We start from the raw sequence: 21798 nt of genomic DNA on the forward strand, positions 1-21798 counted from the left end.
TTTTTTTTTGTGGTATGCGGGCCTCCCTCTGTTGTGGCCTCTCCCATTGCGGAGCACAGGCTCCGGACGCGCAGGCTCAGCGGCCATGGCTCACGGGCCCAGCCGCTCCGCGGCACGTGGGATCCTCCCAGACCGGGGCGCGAGCTCGGTTGCCCTGCATCGGCAGGCGGACGCGCAACCACTGCGCCACCAGGGAAGCCCCTTACAATTGCTCTTTTATATGAGAAGTCAATTTAGGTTTATCAATTTCAGCTATGCACTTTTGGAAAATCCAATGACCTGAACTATTATTTTTATAATTATCTGAGTTGAATACAAAATTATACATGAACATTCTGTGACTTTGTTCTAGCGCCAGTAATCCATGATAATGACATTATTACCAATAAAGAATAATAGAATAAATGACCACTAATAATTAATAGAATCTGTATTAAATATGCCATTTGCATATTATATAAATAAATCCCTAAATAACAAATACTAGTATTATTAATAAGTAGACATTAATAATAAACATTTTTCCTCTTTCCATCTCCGATCTCTCACCAAGGGTAAAACAGCTCGCCACATCAGTTCAATGAAAAGTCAAATACATAAAAACTAACCAGTGAGAATTTCTTTCCTCACTTTGAATGTGTCCACAATGGGTGTGATGATCCCTTCAATGGTTCCAAACATGCTGCCAAGCCCTAGATTTACCAGCATGAGGAAGAACATCACTGACCAGAAGGGAGATGCAGGGAAATGTGTCATTGCTTCTGTAAAGGCAATAAAAGCTAAACCAGTCCCCTGAACAGCCTGTAAGATATACAAAACAGCCACGTTAATACAGAGCAATGTGAAGTGCTGGCTATATACATCAGTTGCAAAGGGCAGGAGAACTCTAAATAATGCAGGGGAGTTACTGGAGATAAACATGCCGATACCATGTTGTCTCCTAAGAAACTGTGCCTCTAAACAAAATTCAAGGTGATCGTGTTATCTCATAAAAACAGCAGATAGACCAAAATTTTAAAAGAACTTTAAGAGTAAGTTAGTAATTAAATCTTTCCTTACAGAATTCAAGATTTTTATGTTAATGATGGCTTCATCCATAATTTCCTGCACGTGATTCTTTGTTTAGTCTCAAGTACAGTTAGCTATCTTAAAGCAAGTGATTAACAGCCAATTTCTCCATTATATTTTCCTTTTTGCCAATGTAAAGAGAGGGTGACAGTTAATGCAAGGCTATTTATTCATGTTCACCTATGTCGTGTTTATTAAAATGTATGACAGTGGCTAGAAAAAGGACTTAATCATGACTTATTGAACACAATTATTAAGATGGGCAAATATCATTCATGTGTCCAAACAACCATACAATATGTAAATGATAGTTGTAATTCAAGTTTTGTATTAAATATTATACCAGGAAAGGTACCAGACTAATTTCATTTTCTGGGATGAAAATCACCTAATTTATATCCATATTTTAAATTATTGTGGCTTAATCAGTGAAACTGCTTTTCAAAGTAAAACAAACTTTTTTGATTTAAGAAAATGTGTTCTCTGAAATAAAGAATGTGAATTTTGAAACAGCATGATCTTCCACAGGCATTTTAAAGATCATTTTCCTAAAAGAAGTCTTCTGGGTAATGCATATTTTAAGTTAATAAGAATTATTTTATCGCATAAACATAGCCTACTAACTTTATTTAGCTCATCTTCAATTTGACAGGAATTGAGATGAAGAGCAGGAAACTCTTCTTCTTTCACTTTCTGAATGATGTCATAAACTAAATGATAATCTTCCGCAGCAACAGCTGAAAAGTTGATATGATGGGGAATAATATCTTGACTAATGTTGCCCGTTTTCACAAGTTTGATGATCATTTCCAAATTTCTGAAAAGTAAAATAACATTAATGAACACATGGGTTTGGGAAGGAGATTTTTTAATATAATTATGCCATCAAAAGCTAAAGGAAATTAACAACCATACTCTGCAATGCATTTCTCATTTATGACATTTGCTTTGAAGCCCAGAACTGCAAACACCACCAATGTTGCCAGGATAGAAGTAAAAAAATTGATGAAGGACACCAGGACAGCATCAAAGTGGCAGTTGTTGTCTCTCTTGTTGTAGCTTGAAAAGGCAATGACACCACCAAATCCCAGACCTAAGGCAAAGAACACCTGAGCTGCAGCTTCTCTCCAGACCTTGGGCTCCAGCATTATTTCAAGCTGTTTAAAATTAAACAGAATATAAGTCAGCTGCAAAAAAATATTTCAGAATAATCTACAAGGAATCGGTTCTATTGTTTAAATATATCATAATGACACTTATGCACCCAAAGATTATTTAAAACAGGGGGATAGTCTGTTCTTAAGTAGAAAGAACAAACTTTTCACTTAGGAATAATACAAGGAATATGAATAAGAAAGGCTATAGACTATTGAAACTTTAGACGGAGATGTTACTTAAATACACAGAGAAAATACTCATATGGGAATTTTTAAATATCTTTAAGACAAATCATCAAAGGAGTATTTGAGAGAGAAATGAACTATCTTCAGTTATTCTTATTTATGTCTTTTTCTTTCCAAAGCAAAATAAATCAGTTAGCCATAAAAGTTAAATAATTATTTAACAAATACCCTAAATTTTGTGTTTTCTGGTGAAGTCTAACAGCCAAAGCAGATAATAATTATAAGCTGGGTAGAGCTGAACTATTTGTACTTTGCATATTCAGATAGGTATAATTCATTCATTGAGTAGTTTCCTGAAAGCCTTTTCTTTGAAAACAGAAGAAATTCAACCATATCATCGCTAAGACCTTTTCAGATCCAAAGTTCTAAAGTTTGGAATCTGTGCTGAACATATATTTCAAGTAACTGTGCTTCACTTCTTAAACAATTATCACTGTATATAACCAAACCTTTTCAATGGAACTATTAATATTAGCCATACCTGGCACAGACCTCAATAAACAGTTAAGTCTGATTTCAGTGGCAGTAGTGTTTAAATTGGTATTTTATCTCTTTTCACCATTGCAGTGAAATTGCCTTTATTGGGAACAATGCCAAATGTGGTTAAGAACATGAGTTACATAGACACTTTCAGATCCTGATTCTGCCATTTAATAATCTAAAAATAGTGCAACCTAGGGCAGGTGGCCTGTCCACTCTGAGTTCAAGCTTTCTCAACTGAAAGATGAGAGTAACAAGACATGTACTACTTATCACATTGCCTGCCGCCCTCGAAGTTCTCAATAATTGCTAACATATGGACTATAGTGGCAGGCACGCTGATAAGCACTTTATATGGATGATCTCATTTAATATTCACAACAATCCATGAAATTGTGGCTAATATTATCTGCATCTTAGAAAAGTTAAGTAACCTGCCTCAGGTTACACAGCACTTTGGGGGTAGAGCTGACATATGAACACAGGTAGATTTCAAAATGTGTAAGCTCTCAAACATTAGGATATGTTGTTCAATTAATTTTAGTGATTATTACTGAAATTTATGCAATGTTATCATGAAACATAATAATGATTATATTTATAATTTATTTGCAATTAACTAAAATATGCATACTGTTTATTGACTATCGCTGCTACATTACCATTCTATGGTTGATACCCATCTAGTAAAATACACTCATTCAACTGTCTATCTCTACTTTGCCCACTAGATGGCAGACAACATCTATGTAATAAAGACATTCCGATTATTTCCAATTCAGGAACTAAATCTCCATTCCCTGGGAATATTTCGTGTGCTTAGGTACTTTCTCCCTTACATAAATAATGTAAATTTAAAAGTTATTGACAACTTCTTATCGTTATTATATTAACTATCATCCTACGGTGGCCTAATACAGAATCTTATCAACAGTCCATGAAAAGTGAGCTGAAGAAATAATTAACTATATTTTAATAGTTATCTCCAGTTCTGGTTTAAAATGTTAACAGTGCTGCAGTTTTAAATACGGGGACCATGTAAAAGCATCATATCAAAGTATTTAGAGTCTAAAGTATCTATTTAAATTAAATATTTAGAATTATGTCACAAACAATTGCCAACACAGAGAAAGGTGATATTCCAGGAATTCACAACAAAGCTAGTTGTTTTTAACTCAGAGAACTTTTTTTTGTGATATTGCAAATATAAATATTTTGGTCACTAAGTATGGCCCATCTGAGGCTGATTTAAATTATAATGTAGCTGAAATTCATAAATCTGAACTAATTATTCACTGAGGAGTTCCAACAACTCTAAATGATAAACAGAACTTTTAAACTATTCGAGAAAACCAGATCACAGTGTCAACATTTTTGCTACTTGAGAATGAACACCACGTTGGAACCAGATACACAAAGAACACAGCCTCTGTGACACAGTATCAAGGCAGCTGCCAGGAGTGACAGTTCCAAGGAGGCTAAAATCTTCTGCCCACATCTCTCAGCACCATGCCTGGCTGCACAGTCATCGTTCAGACAACTTCCAATTTCTGAGCTAATTTTGAAATTGTGTTTTTATAACTCGTTGTCTGCCTATGATAGAGTTAGCAAACTAATGTGAAGTGTAATGTCAGCGTATAACCAAAATATATGTACGCCTCAAACTTGATTTTTCCTGTCAAATCAATATAACAAGTCCACAAGGATTGATTAATCAAGTCAGCTCTAAGTTAAACAACGGAGACTAAGTTCCGAGCCTTTTAGGAAACCTAATGAGAATTTTCCTAAAATGCATACGCATTTATAAAAGTTACAAATGCACTAATGTTAAGTACTATTCTAGAAAATACAAAACCGCAAAACGAAACAAAGTAAGAAACCCTGAATTTCTCTGAGACAGGATTTAGAGGGCAATAGGGTTCTTAACCTGGGTCCATGGATTTTAGGTGATCTGTCAACCTCCTGAGACACTAAGCAAATTAATATGTTCATTATTTGCTCTAGTAAGAAGATTCCATTATCAGTTTTTTTCAAAGGGGTCCATGTCAAAAGGTTAAGAACCACTGAAATAGAGGAGGAAGAGTAAAGACTGAAAAGTTCTAAAATGTACCAGTGTAAAAATGGGAAGTTAATTTATTATAAAATAGGAATTTTTGAAGTTTAAATAGTGAAACTCACTATTGGGGCCTTTAAAATCAGAGAGATGGATATAATTATAGATGTCCAAAAGCTCCGGTTTTACTAGGCTGGGTAACATAACAGCTATAATTTAATAGTCTAGTGCACATAGGTTAGAACAATTATCCCTTAAATCTAACTGTGGGAACATTTTAAGAATAAACATAAGGCTTTTGTGATCATAAGCCTTAACTAGAAATACAGTACATACCTCAGGGGTAAACATGTGACGGATGCCATCAATTGAACCATTTAAAAGGAGTGCTCTGATTAGGAAGCATATAAGTACCACATACGGGAACAGAGAACTAAAATACATGATCTGCAAAGTAAGAAAGATAAAAAAAAGGTGAGACATACTAACGACTATTTTCTTTTTCATAGTTAAGATTATGTGTTCTGTTCCATACCGTGAAAGTGACACTTTTTATAATATGATAAATAATACTTTTAATACCTTGCATAGCCATCATATCAGAGTGCCTTAATAGCCTTTATTCAATGTGGCTAGTTAAGATTCTATTTGAGATATAACAAAAAATAAGAAAATTTTCCTTATTTAAACCCCTTTTAAATAGTCCATAGGTATGGTGTAATTTGAACAGTATTGATCCCTTACAGTTCACACAGTTCACAAAACAAGCAATATTTAAGAGAAATGAATGGACACTAACTCGTTAACAAATTTCTGCTTTATTGTTTTAGGTAGAAAAAAAAAAGTCCTTTTTTTGTTTGTTTTTAATTAAGCAAAATTCCACTATAATTCTATAAAGCTTCTGGAGTAGAGAGTGGTCCTGTTAAGGCTCCTACAGAACTTGAATAATAGTGTAGAGATTTTACTTTCTACTTCAGAAGTTTCATCATTAAAGTTAAGCAAATGTTTATCATAGAAAAGCAGTTGTCCTAACCAGACATGTACTGCCTCCTTGACATCTCCATGTGGCATCCAAAACTTTCCCGATTTTCCCCCAAAGCTGTCCCCACCCAACTCCATCTCCCACCACCCATCCATTTGCTAAAGTCAAACATCCAGAAGTAGTTCTGCACTATTTGTAGTATTCTAGTTTCCAAGCTACCACTCAGGTTATCTCATTCCCTACTTAACCCACTCCAGGGATCTCTAATGCAGTTGGAGTAAAATGCGAATTTCTCCTTCTGTCCTGCAAAGCCTTAGACTAGGCTGCCTACCTGCCTGCCCCACCACTCTTGCCCCAGCTGAGCTTCAGCCCCGAGGGAAACCAAGCTCTTTAGCTTCAGGGCCAGAGCAGGCTGTGCCCTCAGTCTGAGGTATTCATCTCCCTCATCCATCCAAGACTCGCTCCTCTGTTATTTTACGTCTCATCTTCATTTTCTCAAGACTACCTAGAACACCCAGAATAAGGCGATGCCTTTTTCCCATCCAATATACCCCCATCTGCCCTCCTCTATGCCCCATGAACCTTCAATAATATTATTTTGTTTTGTCTTGACAGCATTTAACACTGTTGAAATTATCTTGTTTACTTGTTAATTTTCAATCTCCCCTACTGGAATATAAACTCTGTGAGGACAAGGACTTTTTCTCTCCTGTTCACTACCAAATCCCAAATACCTAACAGAATTCCTAACACATAGTACGTATATAATACTTATCTGTGGAGGAAGGAATGGAGGAAGGGTAAGAAGAATGGAGAAAAAAACTGCCATAGCAGAGGATGCCTTAGGCAGGTTAGAGACATTGAATCCTATAGTAACTGTAGACAAACAATAGGCAAGTCAACACAATAATTTGCCCTTCTTCTACTGTAATGTACACCTTATAATTATATTAAGCATTCTAAGAAAAAAATTAATATTACAAATAAAATCTCAGCATAATTAGAAACCCATATTTTTCTAAAAATAATTATATTTTAATTTAATTAGTTGTAAAGAAATATAATTTTTTGATCATTTCAAAATGGTATAATTTTTAAATTGCATCCATTCATCCACATTTCTTGATTTCTTTTTATCAGAATGCTTTTAGATGGAGTACTTTTTATTCATTCTTTGTGCCTACTTTTAGCATTCTTTAAATTTGTGGGTCTACTATATATCTATTCAAGTAGCCTTGATCTCACTTGATTACAGCTATTCCTTTTATGATTCTTCTTCACAAATCTTGGGGCTAACAAGAAGCATGGATTCACCTTTGCACAATAGTTTTGTTTTTTTTTTTAACAGAACTCAAATTTGCTGCCTTATAAATGACTTAAAGGACTTCCATTAATGCATTTATTTTAAAAGTGAAAATGAAGGCTGCACACTAAAATAATCTGGATAGTTTGATTATGATTTTTTCCAATAAATACGGTATACCCTCAGTATATTTTTAATATAATTTCAAATTAGACGCTAAAGGAAGAAATGATTCTTCCTGTATGTGTATTTGCCCAGGCTAAACAACTCTAACACACCTGAATATGGTTCTCTTCACACATCCCATAACAACTGACCAACAAGTCCAATTGACTCCAAATTTCATCTGTCCCTTTGTTTTCATCCTCAGTGACGTGTCACTTTTCACTATTAGCTTCCTCCTCCTTTTGCCTCTCGATTTTCCCTGCCAGCTCTCCTCTTCATCCCTGAAATTCATCACCCACACTGCTACCAGAAAGATCTTTCTAAGGATCTGATGGTGTAATGAACTGCTAAAAATCTTCAAATATTTCACACCATTTGTTAAGTAACAGCCAGTCATTTTACCAGTGTCCATAGATACTTTAATACCTGCAATCAACTTACACTTCCAGCCTCATTTCCCACAAGCTGCACAAATTGTATGTAAAAGTCACACGGGGTTACTCAGCAAACTTTGGGCTTTGCACATGCTATTTTCCATGCCTCCAATGTCCTCTCTCTGAAGTTTCTGGTGAACTCTTCTTCAACTGTCAAACTCTAGCCCAAAAGTTACCTGCTTTGTGAAGCCCTCCCCCAATTCCAGGTTAATTTCAGTGGCTGCCTCTATGCTCTATACTCTCATGCACTTTTTATTTGTACATCTTACTGCATTTATTCTGCTGTCATTATTTGTCTCACCCATTAAATTATGGGTTCCATGAGGATAAAGATGGTGGCCTATTAACCTTTGTACATTCTTAGATGCTCAAAAATACTGTACATTAAGAGAGAATTCATAGGAAGTTTTTCTTTCTGTACACATTTCCTAAAAAAAAAAAAAAAAGAAACAAAAAACCCTCATCTTTATTTTACAGTATTTAAAAAATTAGGTACTAATTATATGATGAGACATTTCAAATTTCATTTATTAATTCAACACATATTTGAGTTCTTAATACTCATCTGGCTTCAGTGATAAGATTCTGATAAGATAAGGATAGCTTCATCCAAAAAGGAACAGGAAAATTTCATGTTGGATGTAACATGGAGAAAAGTAACAGTCAAGATTTTAAACACTTAAAAACTTAAGTAGTAATAGGTAGGGTTCACACCTGAATTTTTTTCTTCTGTTAGCAGGTAAAGGACAAATATTTAATCATTAAATTCTGAGATTTAAAGATGTGTCTTAGGTCAGCATTTTACAGAGGTATCCATGTTGTGCTTTTAAACACAAATTTATTTTATTTAATCATATGGGTCTCATAATAATAAAATTGTCAGTTGAATAATATTATTGAAAATAGTTTGAATTCTACCTGACTATATGTAAAATGCTACCCCGAACACTTACTCCTTATTTTATTTTTTGCATTGCTACCTGATATTATTTTATGATTTGTTTATTGTCTGCCTCTGCCACTAGAATGGACATTCCATGAAGACAGGTATTTTGTCTGCCTTGTTCACCACTGTACCTCCTGAGCCAGATCAGTGCCTGGCACATAGTAGGTGCTCAATAAATATGTATTCAGTGAGTAGATGAATGACCCTTAAGTATTATTCTTAAGAACTTGGAAGTGAAACAATGAAATATGTTTCTCTGGCTGATTTTAAGACTCCCTGGGCCTTAAAAACTGACATGCCTTTCACAGCAAGTACATTCAGTAAGAGACATAAGTTTATCACTCAAAATGTTGCATGAAAATATTTTCATTCTACTCAACTATTAAAAAACAAAATATATGAAATGATTTAGTTGTTTTTCTCTCTTACATATTAAAATGTTTATTTTAAACATACCTTCAGAAAGAGTCATTCTCTTTGAGGATTTCATAGCCCTAGTTCTAACTCTGCCACTTATCAGTTGTTTAATTCTGGCCAATTATTTATTTTTCCTAAGCTTAACTTTGCAGTAAAATGGGGATAAGAACATGCAAATCATCTTGCTGCTAGAAAGATTAAACAAGCTAATGTATGCAGAGTACTTAGCACAGTAGTAGTACTAATGGCAAAGTAGTACTAGTAGAAGATATTAGAGTTAGAAGAAAGCCTAGAGCTTATCATTTCTATCCTTCCCCTGGGGGCAGGCATGCCCTGAATAGAGGCTCTAACAAAGGGACATGCAACCATACCACCTCTGTTGGACCACCTCCAGTAGTGCTGAGCTCTCTACCACTGTGCAACTGATTTCATTGTTGCCAGGCTTGATTCCTGAAAGGTCTTCCTTTCCTTGAAGATTTACCACCATCCCGCCACTCTGCATAATTCCAAATATTTGATCATGGTCCTGTTCTCTGTGACCACACAGAATAAGCCTTATTCCTCTTTTTATTCAACTATTGGAAGACTGTGATCACAAAGCTGAGATGGGTCTTTTCCATAACAAAGTAGAAAATAAAGATTTCAGTAAAATCCAGTATTACAGGTGTGGTTCAACTGGCATGTGCCTACCTGACCTAAAGGGGAATGACACTGTCATACTCCTGTCTTAATTCATGCAGTTTCAAATTAGCATTGTGTGTGTGTGTGTGTGTGTGTGTGTGTGTGTGAACTGGCATGTGCCTACCTGACCTAAAGGGGAATGACACTGTCATACTCCTGTCTTAATTCATGCAGTTTCAAATTATGTGTGTGTGTGTGTGTGTGTGTGTGTGCGCGTGTGTGTGTGTTTTGGCTAGGGATATCACAAGTTGACTTTTCTTTCAGCTGCTAAATTCTGTTTTTTTTTTCACGTACTACCCTTAAACTTCATTACTCTTAAACCATATATCTCTATACTGCATTTGTGTGATTGCTTATTTGGAAGCTTTTTTGTTTGGCAGGCAAACAGAGCTTTACATTTATTCCTAATAAATTTCTTATTATATTTAGCTCATTGTCTCAGAATGAGGAATTGTCACAATTTAGACTTTCATAACTTTGTTCATATTACTTACAGCTTTCTCCCCATCTGTGCCTACTAAATTTTTTCTTCAAAGTCTGCTGAAAAGCTACCCTCTCCCTGAAGCCTACTCACTGAAATAATAAACTACATGTAGTCTATAAATTGTATTAAATTTTTCCAGATAAAGTTATATTACACAACATAAGAAAAACATCCCCAATGTTGTGATAAGAAAAGGATGAATATTTCTTTAAATGATAAGACACATATTCAGACAAAGAAGAAATAAAATGTGGTGGTAAGACTTGAACAGAGGGATATTTGGACTTCTCTGGCTGACCATAGCTGGTTCTCGTTCTGTCAAATGACATTACCTTAGGAAGCATATAAATGTGGTTAGATTTGGCTTAGGAATCTAGTCCTTAATTTATAACTTGAATGTAATGGGGCTCTGACATAGTAGAAGACACACCAAATGGAACCAATTAATTGAACTTACTTAATCACAGAATACACTAACATTCACAGAATATGGTGTTATCTACCACATTCATTTCTACAAAGGAAAAACGGTACAGAAGTTCCATCAGGAAGGTAAATGTAAAATCAGCTGTGATTAACAAGTTTAAAAAAATTGTCAAACATTTCTAATTAAATATGAAGTAACAGGAAGCAAAAATGAATTAGACAGACTTCGCCTAAAAGAGTTCACTTTTTGGTGGGAAAAAATATACCACAGTGAGAGACATTATAGTGTTGCAATTAAATAACATGGGCTTTAGGTTTAGACGAAGCTGGGTTTGATCCAGGTACTAGCATTTACTAACTATGATTCTTTGGGCAAGTTACCTGTTTTCTCAAACTTGTTCTTTTATCTGTAAAGCAGGTCTGAGAGTAGCAATTACTTCTTAGAGTTGTTTTTTTTTCTTTTTTTTTTAAGATTTAATTGAGATGAAATATATATAGCACTTATCACAGTGCCTAGAACAAAGTAAACATGTAATAAATTTTGCCTTCTGTTATTGTTCTTGTTCTCATCATTATCAGAATCATCTCCATCATCATCATTTATTACCACTACTACTGCTGCTGCTACTACTACTACTATTCCCACTCTTACTAGTATATGATGGTAAGTGGCAATATGTTAGCCTGGAAAGATATATGATCAGATCTATGCTTTGGAAAGAAATAACAGTAGAGATGGGTTGTTAAAGGGCAGAGAGGAGACGAACCAAAATTAATTCTTGCTATGGTCCAAACAAAAGAAGTAGAGAGCTTTAAAACAATGGCAATAATAATGGGAAAAAATGTAATATGAAAGCAAAATAGCGAATAACAATTACTTTCCTAATGCATCCTTTTAAAAAATCATCTGATTGACTTCCTGGGGTATCTAGAATTCACTTACTGTCTTTCTCAAGCACAGCCTTATAAAATTTTCCATTTGCCCTGGCAGGCATGCCCTTTAGTCTTTTATATTACTCTGAGGTCCTTGTTGAGATATATCATAACTACCTAATGTTCATATCTTTAAGAAACACTCCACACTAGACTATTTTAAAATCTTTTATGCAACTTTTCCCTAGAGCACCTATAGTAGAGAAAAATGAATGATATAACACAAATAAAATAAACAAATTCTTTATTCTACCACTTTTCCCAATTTCCATGATTGGAACTAATCAGAGAACTAAAAAAATTAAGGTCAGCTGAATACCAGCAACAAGAAAGGACTTTTAAGTATTGACAACAAAGCTCAAAACAGATCTTGATCAAATAGGGAAAGATTATAAACGACTTTAGATTTCATTATAAAACACTTATATCTTTATTAGTGTCCTTTCCTTGATTTAAATACATTTTTTAAAGCACCACTTTTTACCAATCTCTAATTAACTGCCGAGAGTAAAGTGCTACTTGCAATTTGCCCACACAGATTTATAGTGGGTGGGGGAGAGAGTTCCCAGCAATGGTGATGAGGTGATTAGCAGAAGCAGGAGGGGCTCTAACATACTAACTTTTCCAGAAGACTGAATGCCTTTGATCATAGCCAAGCACACCACAACCCAGGCAGCCAGCAAGCAGACGGTCATCTTCCAGTTTAAGCCCCCACTTTCAGAAATGGAACTGGAAATATTCAGTGCTTCTCTGTACCAATAATAGGTAGTGGCAGAACTTTTTTCGCATTCTGGCTCTACGACTGTAGAAAGAAAGGTAACACAATCATTTCAGACTATAAAGAATAATGAGGCCATTTTCCCCCCAGTAAGCCTGTAAATCAATTCTTAACTTTTCCTAGAAAAGGACTACTATTCTACAGAAGCATTTAAATCCACAATGAAACCTCAACTGTGCAAAAATGTGAAAAAGTCAACAGACATGAATCCTCTTTGACATTTCTTATTAAACATTTCTAAAATAGGAATATGTGAGATTTTTATCAAGGTGATTAAAATGTCTCAGGTTTATAGTCCCTTCTGCCCCCAGAATTATCTGATTGACTTCCTGGGGGCAGAGCTGTCAAAAATGCTAGCTTCTAGCCATGTGTGACTTTTGAAATGGAGCTGGTTTAGAGTGACTGGTGCTGTAAATATAAAGTACAAAGGGGGCTTCCCTGGTGGCGCAGTGGTTGGGAGTCCACCGGCCGATGCAGGGGACGCGGGTTCGTGCCCCGGTCCGGGAAGATCCCACGTGCCGCGGAGCGGCTGGGCCCGTGAGCCATGGCCACTGAGCCTGCGCGTCCGGAGTCTGTGCTCCGCAACGGGAGGGGTTACGGCAGTGAGAGGCCCGCATACCGAAAAAAAAAATAATAATAATAAAGTACAAAGGGGCTTTTAGAGACTTAGTATGATAAAAACAATGTAAATTATTACATAACTAATTTTTATATTAATTATATGTTGGAATGTTAATATTTTGGATATATTGGATTAAATAAAATATTTCACCTGTCCCTTTTTACTTTTTGTAAATAAGGCTACTAGGACATCTTAGACTACATATGTGAGTTGCATTCTATATTTACTGGACAGCGCTAGGGAGTTGTTCTTTATATTCTAGGATATAAAAATAAATGATAAGAAAACCATAGAAAAACAACCCAAGACATAAAAACAATTCCTTCAATCTAAATTCTTTTTGTCCTCTTTTTTATTTTAATGAAAATGTAAGGCATCAATAAAGATGTACAGAATAAAATATTGTCAAAATTTACAATTGAAGGCTTATAATTGTTTACCCTAACGTCATGGGGCACAATAAAATTACTTGGAAAGAGCTAGATACATTAAATGATGCCAAACATCTATCTTTCTGAGTATGTCAAGGAAAGTTTGTTGTAATAACAATTTTGAAAGATTTTTCCACATTACTTAAAAAAAAAAATCTTGAAAGCTCCTGCCTTTACCAACTAACTGTATGATCTTTAGATACAAAAACACTACATGGTACATGTCTTACAAGTGTGTGAAGCATTTTTCACCAAAGGACACTGATCCCAAGGTAGAGGTTGCTGAAAAGACTGAGAAAAATAAAACAAACTCCAGCCAATGATGACATTGTAGTAGAGAGCCACAAAAAAGCATACCTGCAAAATAAAATAGTGTGATTACATTAAACCTCTCATGCCCCTTCCTTTGAAACAATGAGATGAAATGCATAAAACCCATTTAATACTTTAAAAAAAACCTCCTCATTTTATTTTTATTTGAAACACATTATCTTTTCTAAAATGATGACTCTCATAGACCTTAAGAACATGCATTAACAAGATTGAACTACATTTAAATTTACAGCTTGTTTTGTGTATTAGTGCAAGCTCCAGTAGTGTTTTTTTAAAACATGATTAAAGAGTTGAGTAGAAATACACACTCAAAGGTTTCATTTAAATTCCAACTATATAATTACAAACCCTGTAAAAAGTATAAGGCATATACCATACCAGGAAACTTACTACACAACTTGCAAATCCAATCCCTCCCAGTTTAGGGCTTATGTAATTCCACACACCAATGCTTCCTCGCCGAATTCTTTGACCCACAGAAAGTTCCAGGAAAAAAAGGGGAATACCTATTACCAGAAGCAGTATTAAATACGGCAAAAGATAGGCACCTACAGAAGCAAGAACAAATAAAATAGATTATATTTTCAAGAGTCACAGGAGAGAATACACTAATTCTGATTATAGCTCATGAAAGATGGTATTTAAACTTCCATATAGTATAACTACAAAGGACTTTAAAGAAAATGCAATTTCATTACTTTAAGCTTTCTGGTATTTGAAACTTGAATTTGACTGCTACAAAGAGTTTCTGATAAAAAATAATTATGAAAAAAGTAAGGATATCAATGAATAGTTTTAGTTTCATTTTATTGAAACGGTAAACTAGCTTTATTTTTTGTAAAAATAATTGCTTCCTTAAAATTAATTATTTTCTCAAATAGGTTTCACAAACTCCTGGAAATCTTATTCATATGACATTAATGAAGTCATTTATTAAATTTTATTCAAACTCATCTAAATCATGCATTTCAAATCTGATAAATCAAAATGAATGAGATGTTATGGTATTAAAACTGACTCTTCCTAACTAACAACAGGGAAGAAGAAATGGCTGCTTAGACTGAAAGAGAAAAAAAAAAGAAAAAGAACTTCTACCACAGACAAATGTCATTTTTTTCATATATATATATATGTCATATAAAAAGTTGACTTCAGGAAACAAGTAATTTTTTGCTTTCCAAAATTCTGTTAAGGGGTAGAGAGGACTGACTAAACTGAGATATTTAATAGCTATTGTAAAATATATATACTATTTTCCTCGTAGTAAAGTTTTCATACTTAAAAAATATATATATTATTTTACAGCTAAATTTCAATTTAAGACATGATTAGTGACTTTAAAATGTACTGAACAGTTTGACAATGTTAATATTAGACTCTGTTAATTGATAAAGTCAAATGTGAAACCTGTACTCATTTCTACATGAGAATACATATGCAAATTATTCATTAAATGACTTCTAAAATGGACTTGCTACATTCAAATTTCCTGTCTGGAGTTTTGTCCAACCAGATACTGCCAAGTGGATCATGTAATCGATGGTACTAATTCCCTTTTCAAAGTAGAGGCCATTTATTATATTTTATCATTTTTAAAAAGTGTTTAATGGTATTGAATAGATTTTGGAAACTATTCAAATTGTTATGGTACCTATTCTGCTGAAGAAGTAAATATTAATGATTTTTTTTCAAATCATTTATCTCAGTATCTATATATCTCTGAAATAATTACTATATACAAGAATTTCCCAGGACTTCCCTGGTGGTGCAGTGTCTAAGACTCCACGCTCCCGGTGCAGGGGGCCCGGGTTCAATCCCTGGCCAGGGAACTAGATCCCACATGCCACAACCAAGAGATCGAATGCCGCAACTAAAGATCCCGCGTGCCGCAACTAAGACCCAGTGCAGACAAATAAATAAATAAATGTTTTTTAAAAAAAGAAATTGAATTAAAAAAAAAAATTCCCTTAACATGGTGGTTGGTAGAAAATCTCTACTCTCTTACAGCTGATTTTCAGTCTTTGAGACATGAGTTGATCTACAAAGGGGTATGCAATGTAAAGCATCGATGCATGAGATTATAAAACAGAATTATCAAAATTCAAATTCTAAAGTGATTAATAACATTCAGGCACTAATGACCTGAACATGTTTCCTGAAGGACCGAAAGTGCATTTTAACACGTCTCAAATCCTGGGATGTGAATTGGTTTATGTGTGTGTGAATGACTAGGAGAAAAAGAGAGAATGAATTAAGACTGGACTCATTGGGAGCGTTTCCTCAGTTATGTGTACATGACACACTATTAGATACCTGGCCTTTTCTTCTAACTCAAATTTCTCTAACACGAGCCTCCATAACACATATAGTCATAGCTAAACTACAACTGAGAATTTACTATTTGCCAGGCACATTTCTATCCATGTTACATGTAGTTACTCATTTATTCCTCACAAGAATCCAGTGGGGCAAGTACCATTATTTTCCTCATTGTACAGGTGTGGGAATTCAGCCAGAAGAAATAAGTTAACCTGTGAATGGTCACCTGGATAATGTGGGAAAGAGCCAGGCTTTATAGTCAAACTGACTTCAAAATTTGAGCTGGTGGCTTCTACATTATAACACTTATTAAGCTTAACCATTGTGCTTTCAGTAATATCTTCAGACAAATCAACTTATATTGGTCTATTACTTTTAATTCTATTATTCATAAAGTGCCTCAAATGATGAATAAGATTTAGGTAATCTGAGCCTGTCTGACTAAACAGTCAAATACCTAGACAGCTCAGTGCCATACTGCACGCCGAGTACTGCCTTTTCTTTTTTTCTTTTGCGGTACGCGGGGCCTCTCACTGCTGTGGCCTCTCCCGTTGCGGAGCACAGGCTCCGGACGCGCAGGCTCAGCGGCCATGCCTCATGGGCCCAGCCGCTCCGCGGCACGTGGGATCTTCCCGGACCGGGGCACGAACCCGCGTCCCCTGCATGGGCAGGCAGACTCCCAACCACTGCGCCACCAGGGAAGCCCTGAGTACTGCCTTTTGAACTCCAACAGCCATCTTGAAACGATAAAGCCCACTGGTGTTTTATAATGTCATTCTAGCATTTGTAATTAGAAGAGAGGAAACAATACTAGGAAGGGCATTTTGACTCTTTACATATGAAAGAAAGTAAAGAGGAGGAGCCATTTTTGCTAACAACTGATTACTAACTATGAAATCCTTTAGAGCTCTCCACCAAGACAAATACTGTATTAAATGGAAAGCAACCTGAGTTTTCAGCCAAGATAGCGGTCTTCCTGAATAGTATCGCCAGTCAGGCTCATAAGGTGAAAGGTCTGAAAATCAGAATTCATCTTCTGCCAGTCTTGCAAATGGGATGATTTGTGAGAAACAGAAAGCAGGGCAGTACATAGCTGCTTGTAGCTGATTTAATAAATAATTCATCTGTGATGTTAAAGACTAGCTAGAGGAGCTTGCCGTTTCAGTGGAGTGATGGGTAGTGCATCACCAACTTCATGTACTGATTCTTAACTCTCTGGCAGATTTGTCAGACAGGCTACTTTTCCCCAAACCTGTTGTTTTGTACCTGGTTGAATTAACTAAGGAAGACCTTAAACATATTTTGTTACCATGACACCTTAGCTTTTTATCTATTAGTGACTGAAAAGAAACCATTTCACATATGAATGGTTTTATTATTTCATTTGATATATAAGTTGTAACTACATCAAAAATAAAATAAAACCATGTTTTTATCCAGTCAGCAAAACTATCACAAACTGGAATCAAAGACCAAAATATTCAGTCTTTCCTTTACGTGCTGAAATGCTGCTTACAGAATATTTAGTGTTTAATCACACTTGTTTGAACAGCTTCCATATATGTATATGGTAAAGATAGTAATGGTAAAGAAAGTAAAGCTTAATATTAAAGTTATTTTAATAACCCAAATGTTAGTTAACTTAATGTTCAGTTTGACTTTGGTGTACTATTGAGCTTGTATCCTACATGAACAATGTATTCTTTTGTATATGGTTTTATTTTCTTGATTTTAAGACAATTTTCACTAAATAACACTTGGTAATTACATGCACAAATACAAAAAGCTAAATATCATGTTGATCTAGATAATATGTTTAAAATTAGGAATGCTAATTATCATCTTAAGGTTGCTAATATCTAAGGATGAAGACTATCTGGCATTATATTAATTATGTGGTTAAATTCCTTCTACTAGGATATACAAAGTTATGGTCAGCATTTGAAGACTATAATCATTCTAAATTATATGTAATTTTTGCTTTTTTGAAGAGGGAAACCACTTAAAATTCAGAGTTAATAAATTGTGGACAGAAAATTCTTTCTTGTCTTGTTCACCAATATCGTCTCATATCAAAAACTTGAGGACTTTTCTCCAAAGTGAATAACTGATAGGCACTTTTCTAACACTGGTTAGAAAAGTCAGTAATTTAGAGTTGTTAATAGCATCCGCAGAAAGAATTTGAGAATTTATGACCTTAAGCCATCCTTGAGTGTTCATAGCAAGCCATCTGCTCCTATGGAAACCTAATCTGAAAACAGAACTGAAATTACTTCCAGCAAAAGTGTCTCCCTAGTTTTACAGTGGAATTCATAGTTTCTAAAATAGTGAGACTACAGCAACAACAGGGGCTATTTGACTGCAATTTGCTCAGCAATGTATCACTCAATAAAAAAGCAGACGAAGTGAGAGAGTGGCAGGGACATATATGCACTACCAAATGTAAATTAGATAGCTAGTGGGAAGCTGCCGCATAGCACAGGGAGATCACCTCTGTGCTTTGTGACCATGAGAGGGGTGGGATAGGGAGGGTGGGAGGGAGGGAGACACAAGAGGGAAGAGATATGGGAACATATGTATATGTAGAAAACAGAAACTTACCACCCCCATTCTTCTGACAGAGGTATGGGAATCTCCACACGTTCCCTAATCCTACAGAAAATCCAACCTGGGCCAGGATGTATTGTAGTTTACTGTTCCAAGCTGGTCTTTCATCTTCGACTTCAGATCCTTCTTCAACATCTGTGTCTTTCTCTTCTTGGACGTCAACAATTAGTTCACTTTTCTTAAAGGCATCATCAGCTGAGTCTTCATTGGAAAGAAGGTCTTTGACAGACTCAATAACCTCATCGTCTAATTCTCTTTTTACTACCTTGCTATTCTTAGGCATTGGAAAGTGCGGGCAGTGGTATTTTTTTAAATTCCCTTTTGGTAAGTTTGTCAATTCTTTTTAAAAATATGTTAGTTGATAGGAATAAAAGATGGAGGAGGATATCAAAGATATCTTTGATTCAAGGTGATAAAGTCTTATGGATCCTGGATCTCTATGTCCAATATTCTGTGGGTACCTGTAAAATTTTAGGTTGAAAAACAATAATATTTAATAAGGAAAAATATTTAAAATACCAAAGACCCTTTCTTATTAATTTTTATGATGCAAACTCTTTCTACAGAGTGTAAAACATATGACTGTCCTTGACCTTTCAGAGCTTAATATTTCCAGAAGTATAAGAATTGTAAAGTACACAAGGGCTTCACACACATTTTCTTTTAGCTAACTTCTTCCTTCTTGCAAAAATCTACTTTGATCTCAGATATACCCCACTGCATAATGTTTACTCGGTTCATTCGTAAGTAGAATTTTGAGACCCTTTTTCTTAATTCTTCCTTTTTCCCCTCTCTGACTAAAGTACATCCCTTATTTTATTGCTTATAGAATTATATTCACAATTGCATGCCATCTCTGTAAATTTGTCTTATACAGAATTTCTTCTGTTGGCATATACATCTATTTATTCATTTGATATTAAGGGAAAAGACATTAAGGGCTATATTGGGGGAGGGGAAATTTCTCCTCTTTCCCCTGTTATTTCTTTTGGTTGGTAATTAAAATGACATAAGACAGATTAACAGGAGAAAAAAAGTTTATTATTTTCATACAGGAAATCCACATAAATATGAAGAATTCCAAAGACAGCAAGGCAAGGTGAGATATATATATATTATTCTGGACTAAGAAGGAGGTAGTCCAGATCTGAGGCTTTAAGGGGAAGTAAATAATTCAAAGGAAGATAAAAAGAGTTAATGTTTGGTAAACAAATTTTGCTGGGTCAACCAAAGACAATAGGACGCAGAGAGAACTTTGATCAAATGGGCTTGGCTAGGTTCCTTCCTGTCTATCACACCTAATACTTGACTATAGTTATCAGTGGTGATAGCTCCTTCCTGGGACAGGCCTCCTATCTTAAATTCTTTTAGGCAGTAAGGGGGGAATTCAAAGGTTCTTCCTGAGTCTTTTGGGCTTTCATTTTTTCACCTCAAAGTAATCTGCATGCTGGAGTGGCACATCTGTGGCAACCTACCCTGAATCCCATCAGACACAACCATTAATGAAACATACAATATCTGCTTTTAACGAGCTTATATCTACTATAGAGAAAGGTGCATCGCAAATAACTGCACTACGCTGCACAATGTAAATGACCCAACATCCTTACAATAGGAGAGACCAGGAACATTGGATAAAAGTGAACTTAGGGTTGAGCAGAAACGGAGTGGGCCACACCAAATATAAGGAAAAACATAAACAGATTCAGGAAGTGGTAAAAATTTGTGATATTTGCATGTACATTCTCTCAAACAACTCAAGAACAACACTGCCCATCACCTTGGCATTTTCCCCTTTCTCCACTTCTGTTTGCATTATATCTCATCTCCTTTCTCTATTCAGATACAGACCAAGTAAGTGCACAAGGCATATCTACGGACCAATGAGACTATTCTTTTTTTTAATTTAAGTAGAGCTGATTTACAATATTGTTTTAGTTTTAGGTGTACAGCACAGTGGTTTGCTTTGTTTTGTTTTTGCAGATTATATTCCATTATAGGTTATTATAAGATATTGGGTGTAATTCCTTGTGCTATACAGTAAATCCTGATTGCTTATCTATTTTATATATAGTAGTTTGTATCTGTTAATCCCATATGCCTAATTTGTCCCTCCCCCACTCCCCTTTGATAACCATAAGTTTGTTTTCTATGTTTGTGAGTTTGTTTCTCTTCTGTATTCATTTGTATTATTTTTCAGATTCCACATATAAGTCATATCATTTGGTATTTGTCTTTCTCTGTCTGGCTTACTTCACTAAGCATAATATTCTCTAGGTCCATCCATGTTGCTACAAATGGCAATATTTCATTCCTTTTTATAGCTGAGTAATATAGTGTGTGTGTGTGTGTGTGTGTGTGTGTGTGTGTGTATACCACGTCTTCTTAAGCCAATTGTCTGTTGATGGGCACTTGGGTTTCTTCCATGTCTTGGCTATTGTAAATAGTACTGCTTTGAACATTGGGTTCATGTATCTTGTCAAAGTAGAGTTTTCCATTTTTCTAGATATATACCCAGGAGTAGAATTACTAGATCATATGTTAACTCTATTTTTAGTTTTTTTAAGGAACGTCAATACTGTTTTCTACAGTGGCTGCACTAATTTACATTCCCACCAACAGAGTACAAGGGTTCCCTTTTTTTCCACATCCTCTCCAGCATTTATTATTTGTAGACTTTTTGATAATAGCCATTCTGTCCAGTATGAAGTTGTCTGTTTAAAAAAGTGACTCAACATATGAGAGCTTCTCCTCAAAATTGGATCAGGAAGCTTTAAAAATGATATCCCAAGAATTCTACCATTCATAGCTAGAAAAAAAATGGAATTCTTTGATGGAACTGCTGTTAGATTTACATTAAAAGTCAGAGAAGGGCTTCCCTGGTGGCGCAGCGGTTGCGCGTCCGCCTGCCGATGCAGGGGAACCGGGTTCGC

The 21798-nt window shown here is 35.2% G+C and overlaps 1 protein-coding gene across 4 annotated transcripts in view; it reads right to left on the reverse strand.

The window, feature by feature from the left end:
- The window catches only part of SLC6A15 (solute carrier family 6 member 15), a 28906-nt gene extending 9623 nt beyond the window's left edge, over positions 1 to 19283 (reverse strand). For 3 of the 4 annotated variants that reach the window (XM_007122119.4, XM_007122121.4, XM_007122122.4), the window contains exons 1-8: positions 18860 to 19283; positions 14330 to 14487; positions 13837 to 13963; positions 12396 to 12577; positions 5341 to 5451; positions 1984 to 2225; positions 1693 to 1885; positions 609 to 801 (exon numbers count right to left, since the gene is read on the reverse strand). In XM_007122119.4, the coding sequence (XP_007122181.1) occupies positions 609 to 801; positions 1693 to 1885; positions 1984 to 2225; positions 5341 to 5451; positions 12396 to 12577; positions 13837 to 13963; positions 14330 to 14487; positions 18860 to 19148 (1495 nt within the window). In that variant the 5' untranslated portion in view covers positions 19149 to 19283. Of the gene's footprint in view, positions 1 to 608; positions 802 to 1692; positions 1886 to 1983; positions 2226 to 5340; positions 5452 to 12395; positions 12578 to 13836; positions 13964 to 14329; positions 14488 to 18859 lie in introns of those variants that run through there. The other variant, XM_007122123.4, reaches the window with a different exon arrangement.
- Positions 19284 to 21798: the final 2515 nt, after the last annotated feature.

The sequence above is a fragment of the Physeter macrocephalus genome, chromosome 6, assembly GCF_002837175.3.
Source record: "Physeter macrocephalus isolate SW-GA chromosome 6, ASM283717v5, whole genome shotgun sequence".
Lineage (NCBI taxonomy): Eukaryota > Metazoa > Chordata > Mammalia > Artiodactyla > Physeteridae > Physeter > Physeter macrocephalus.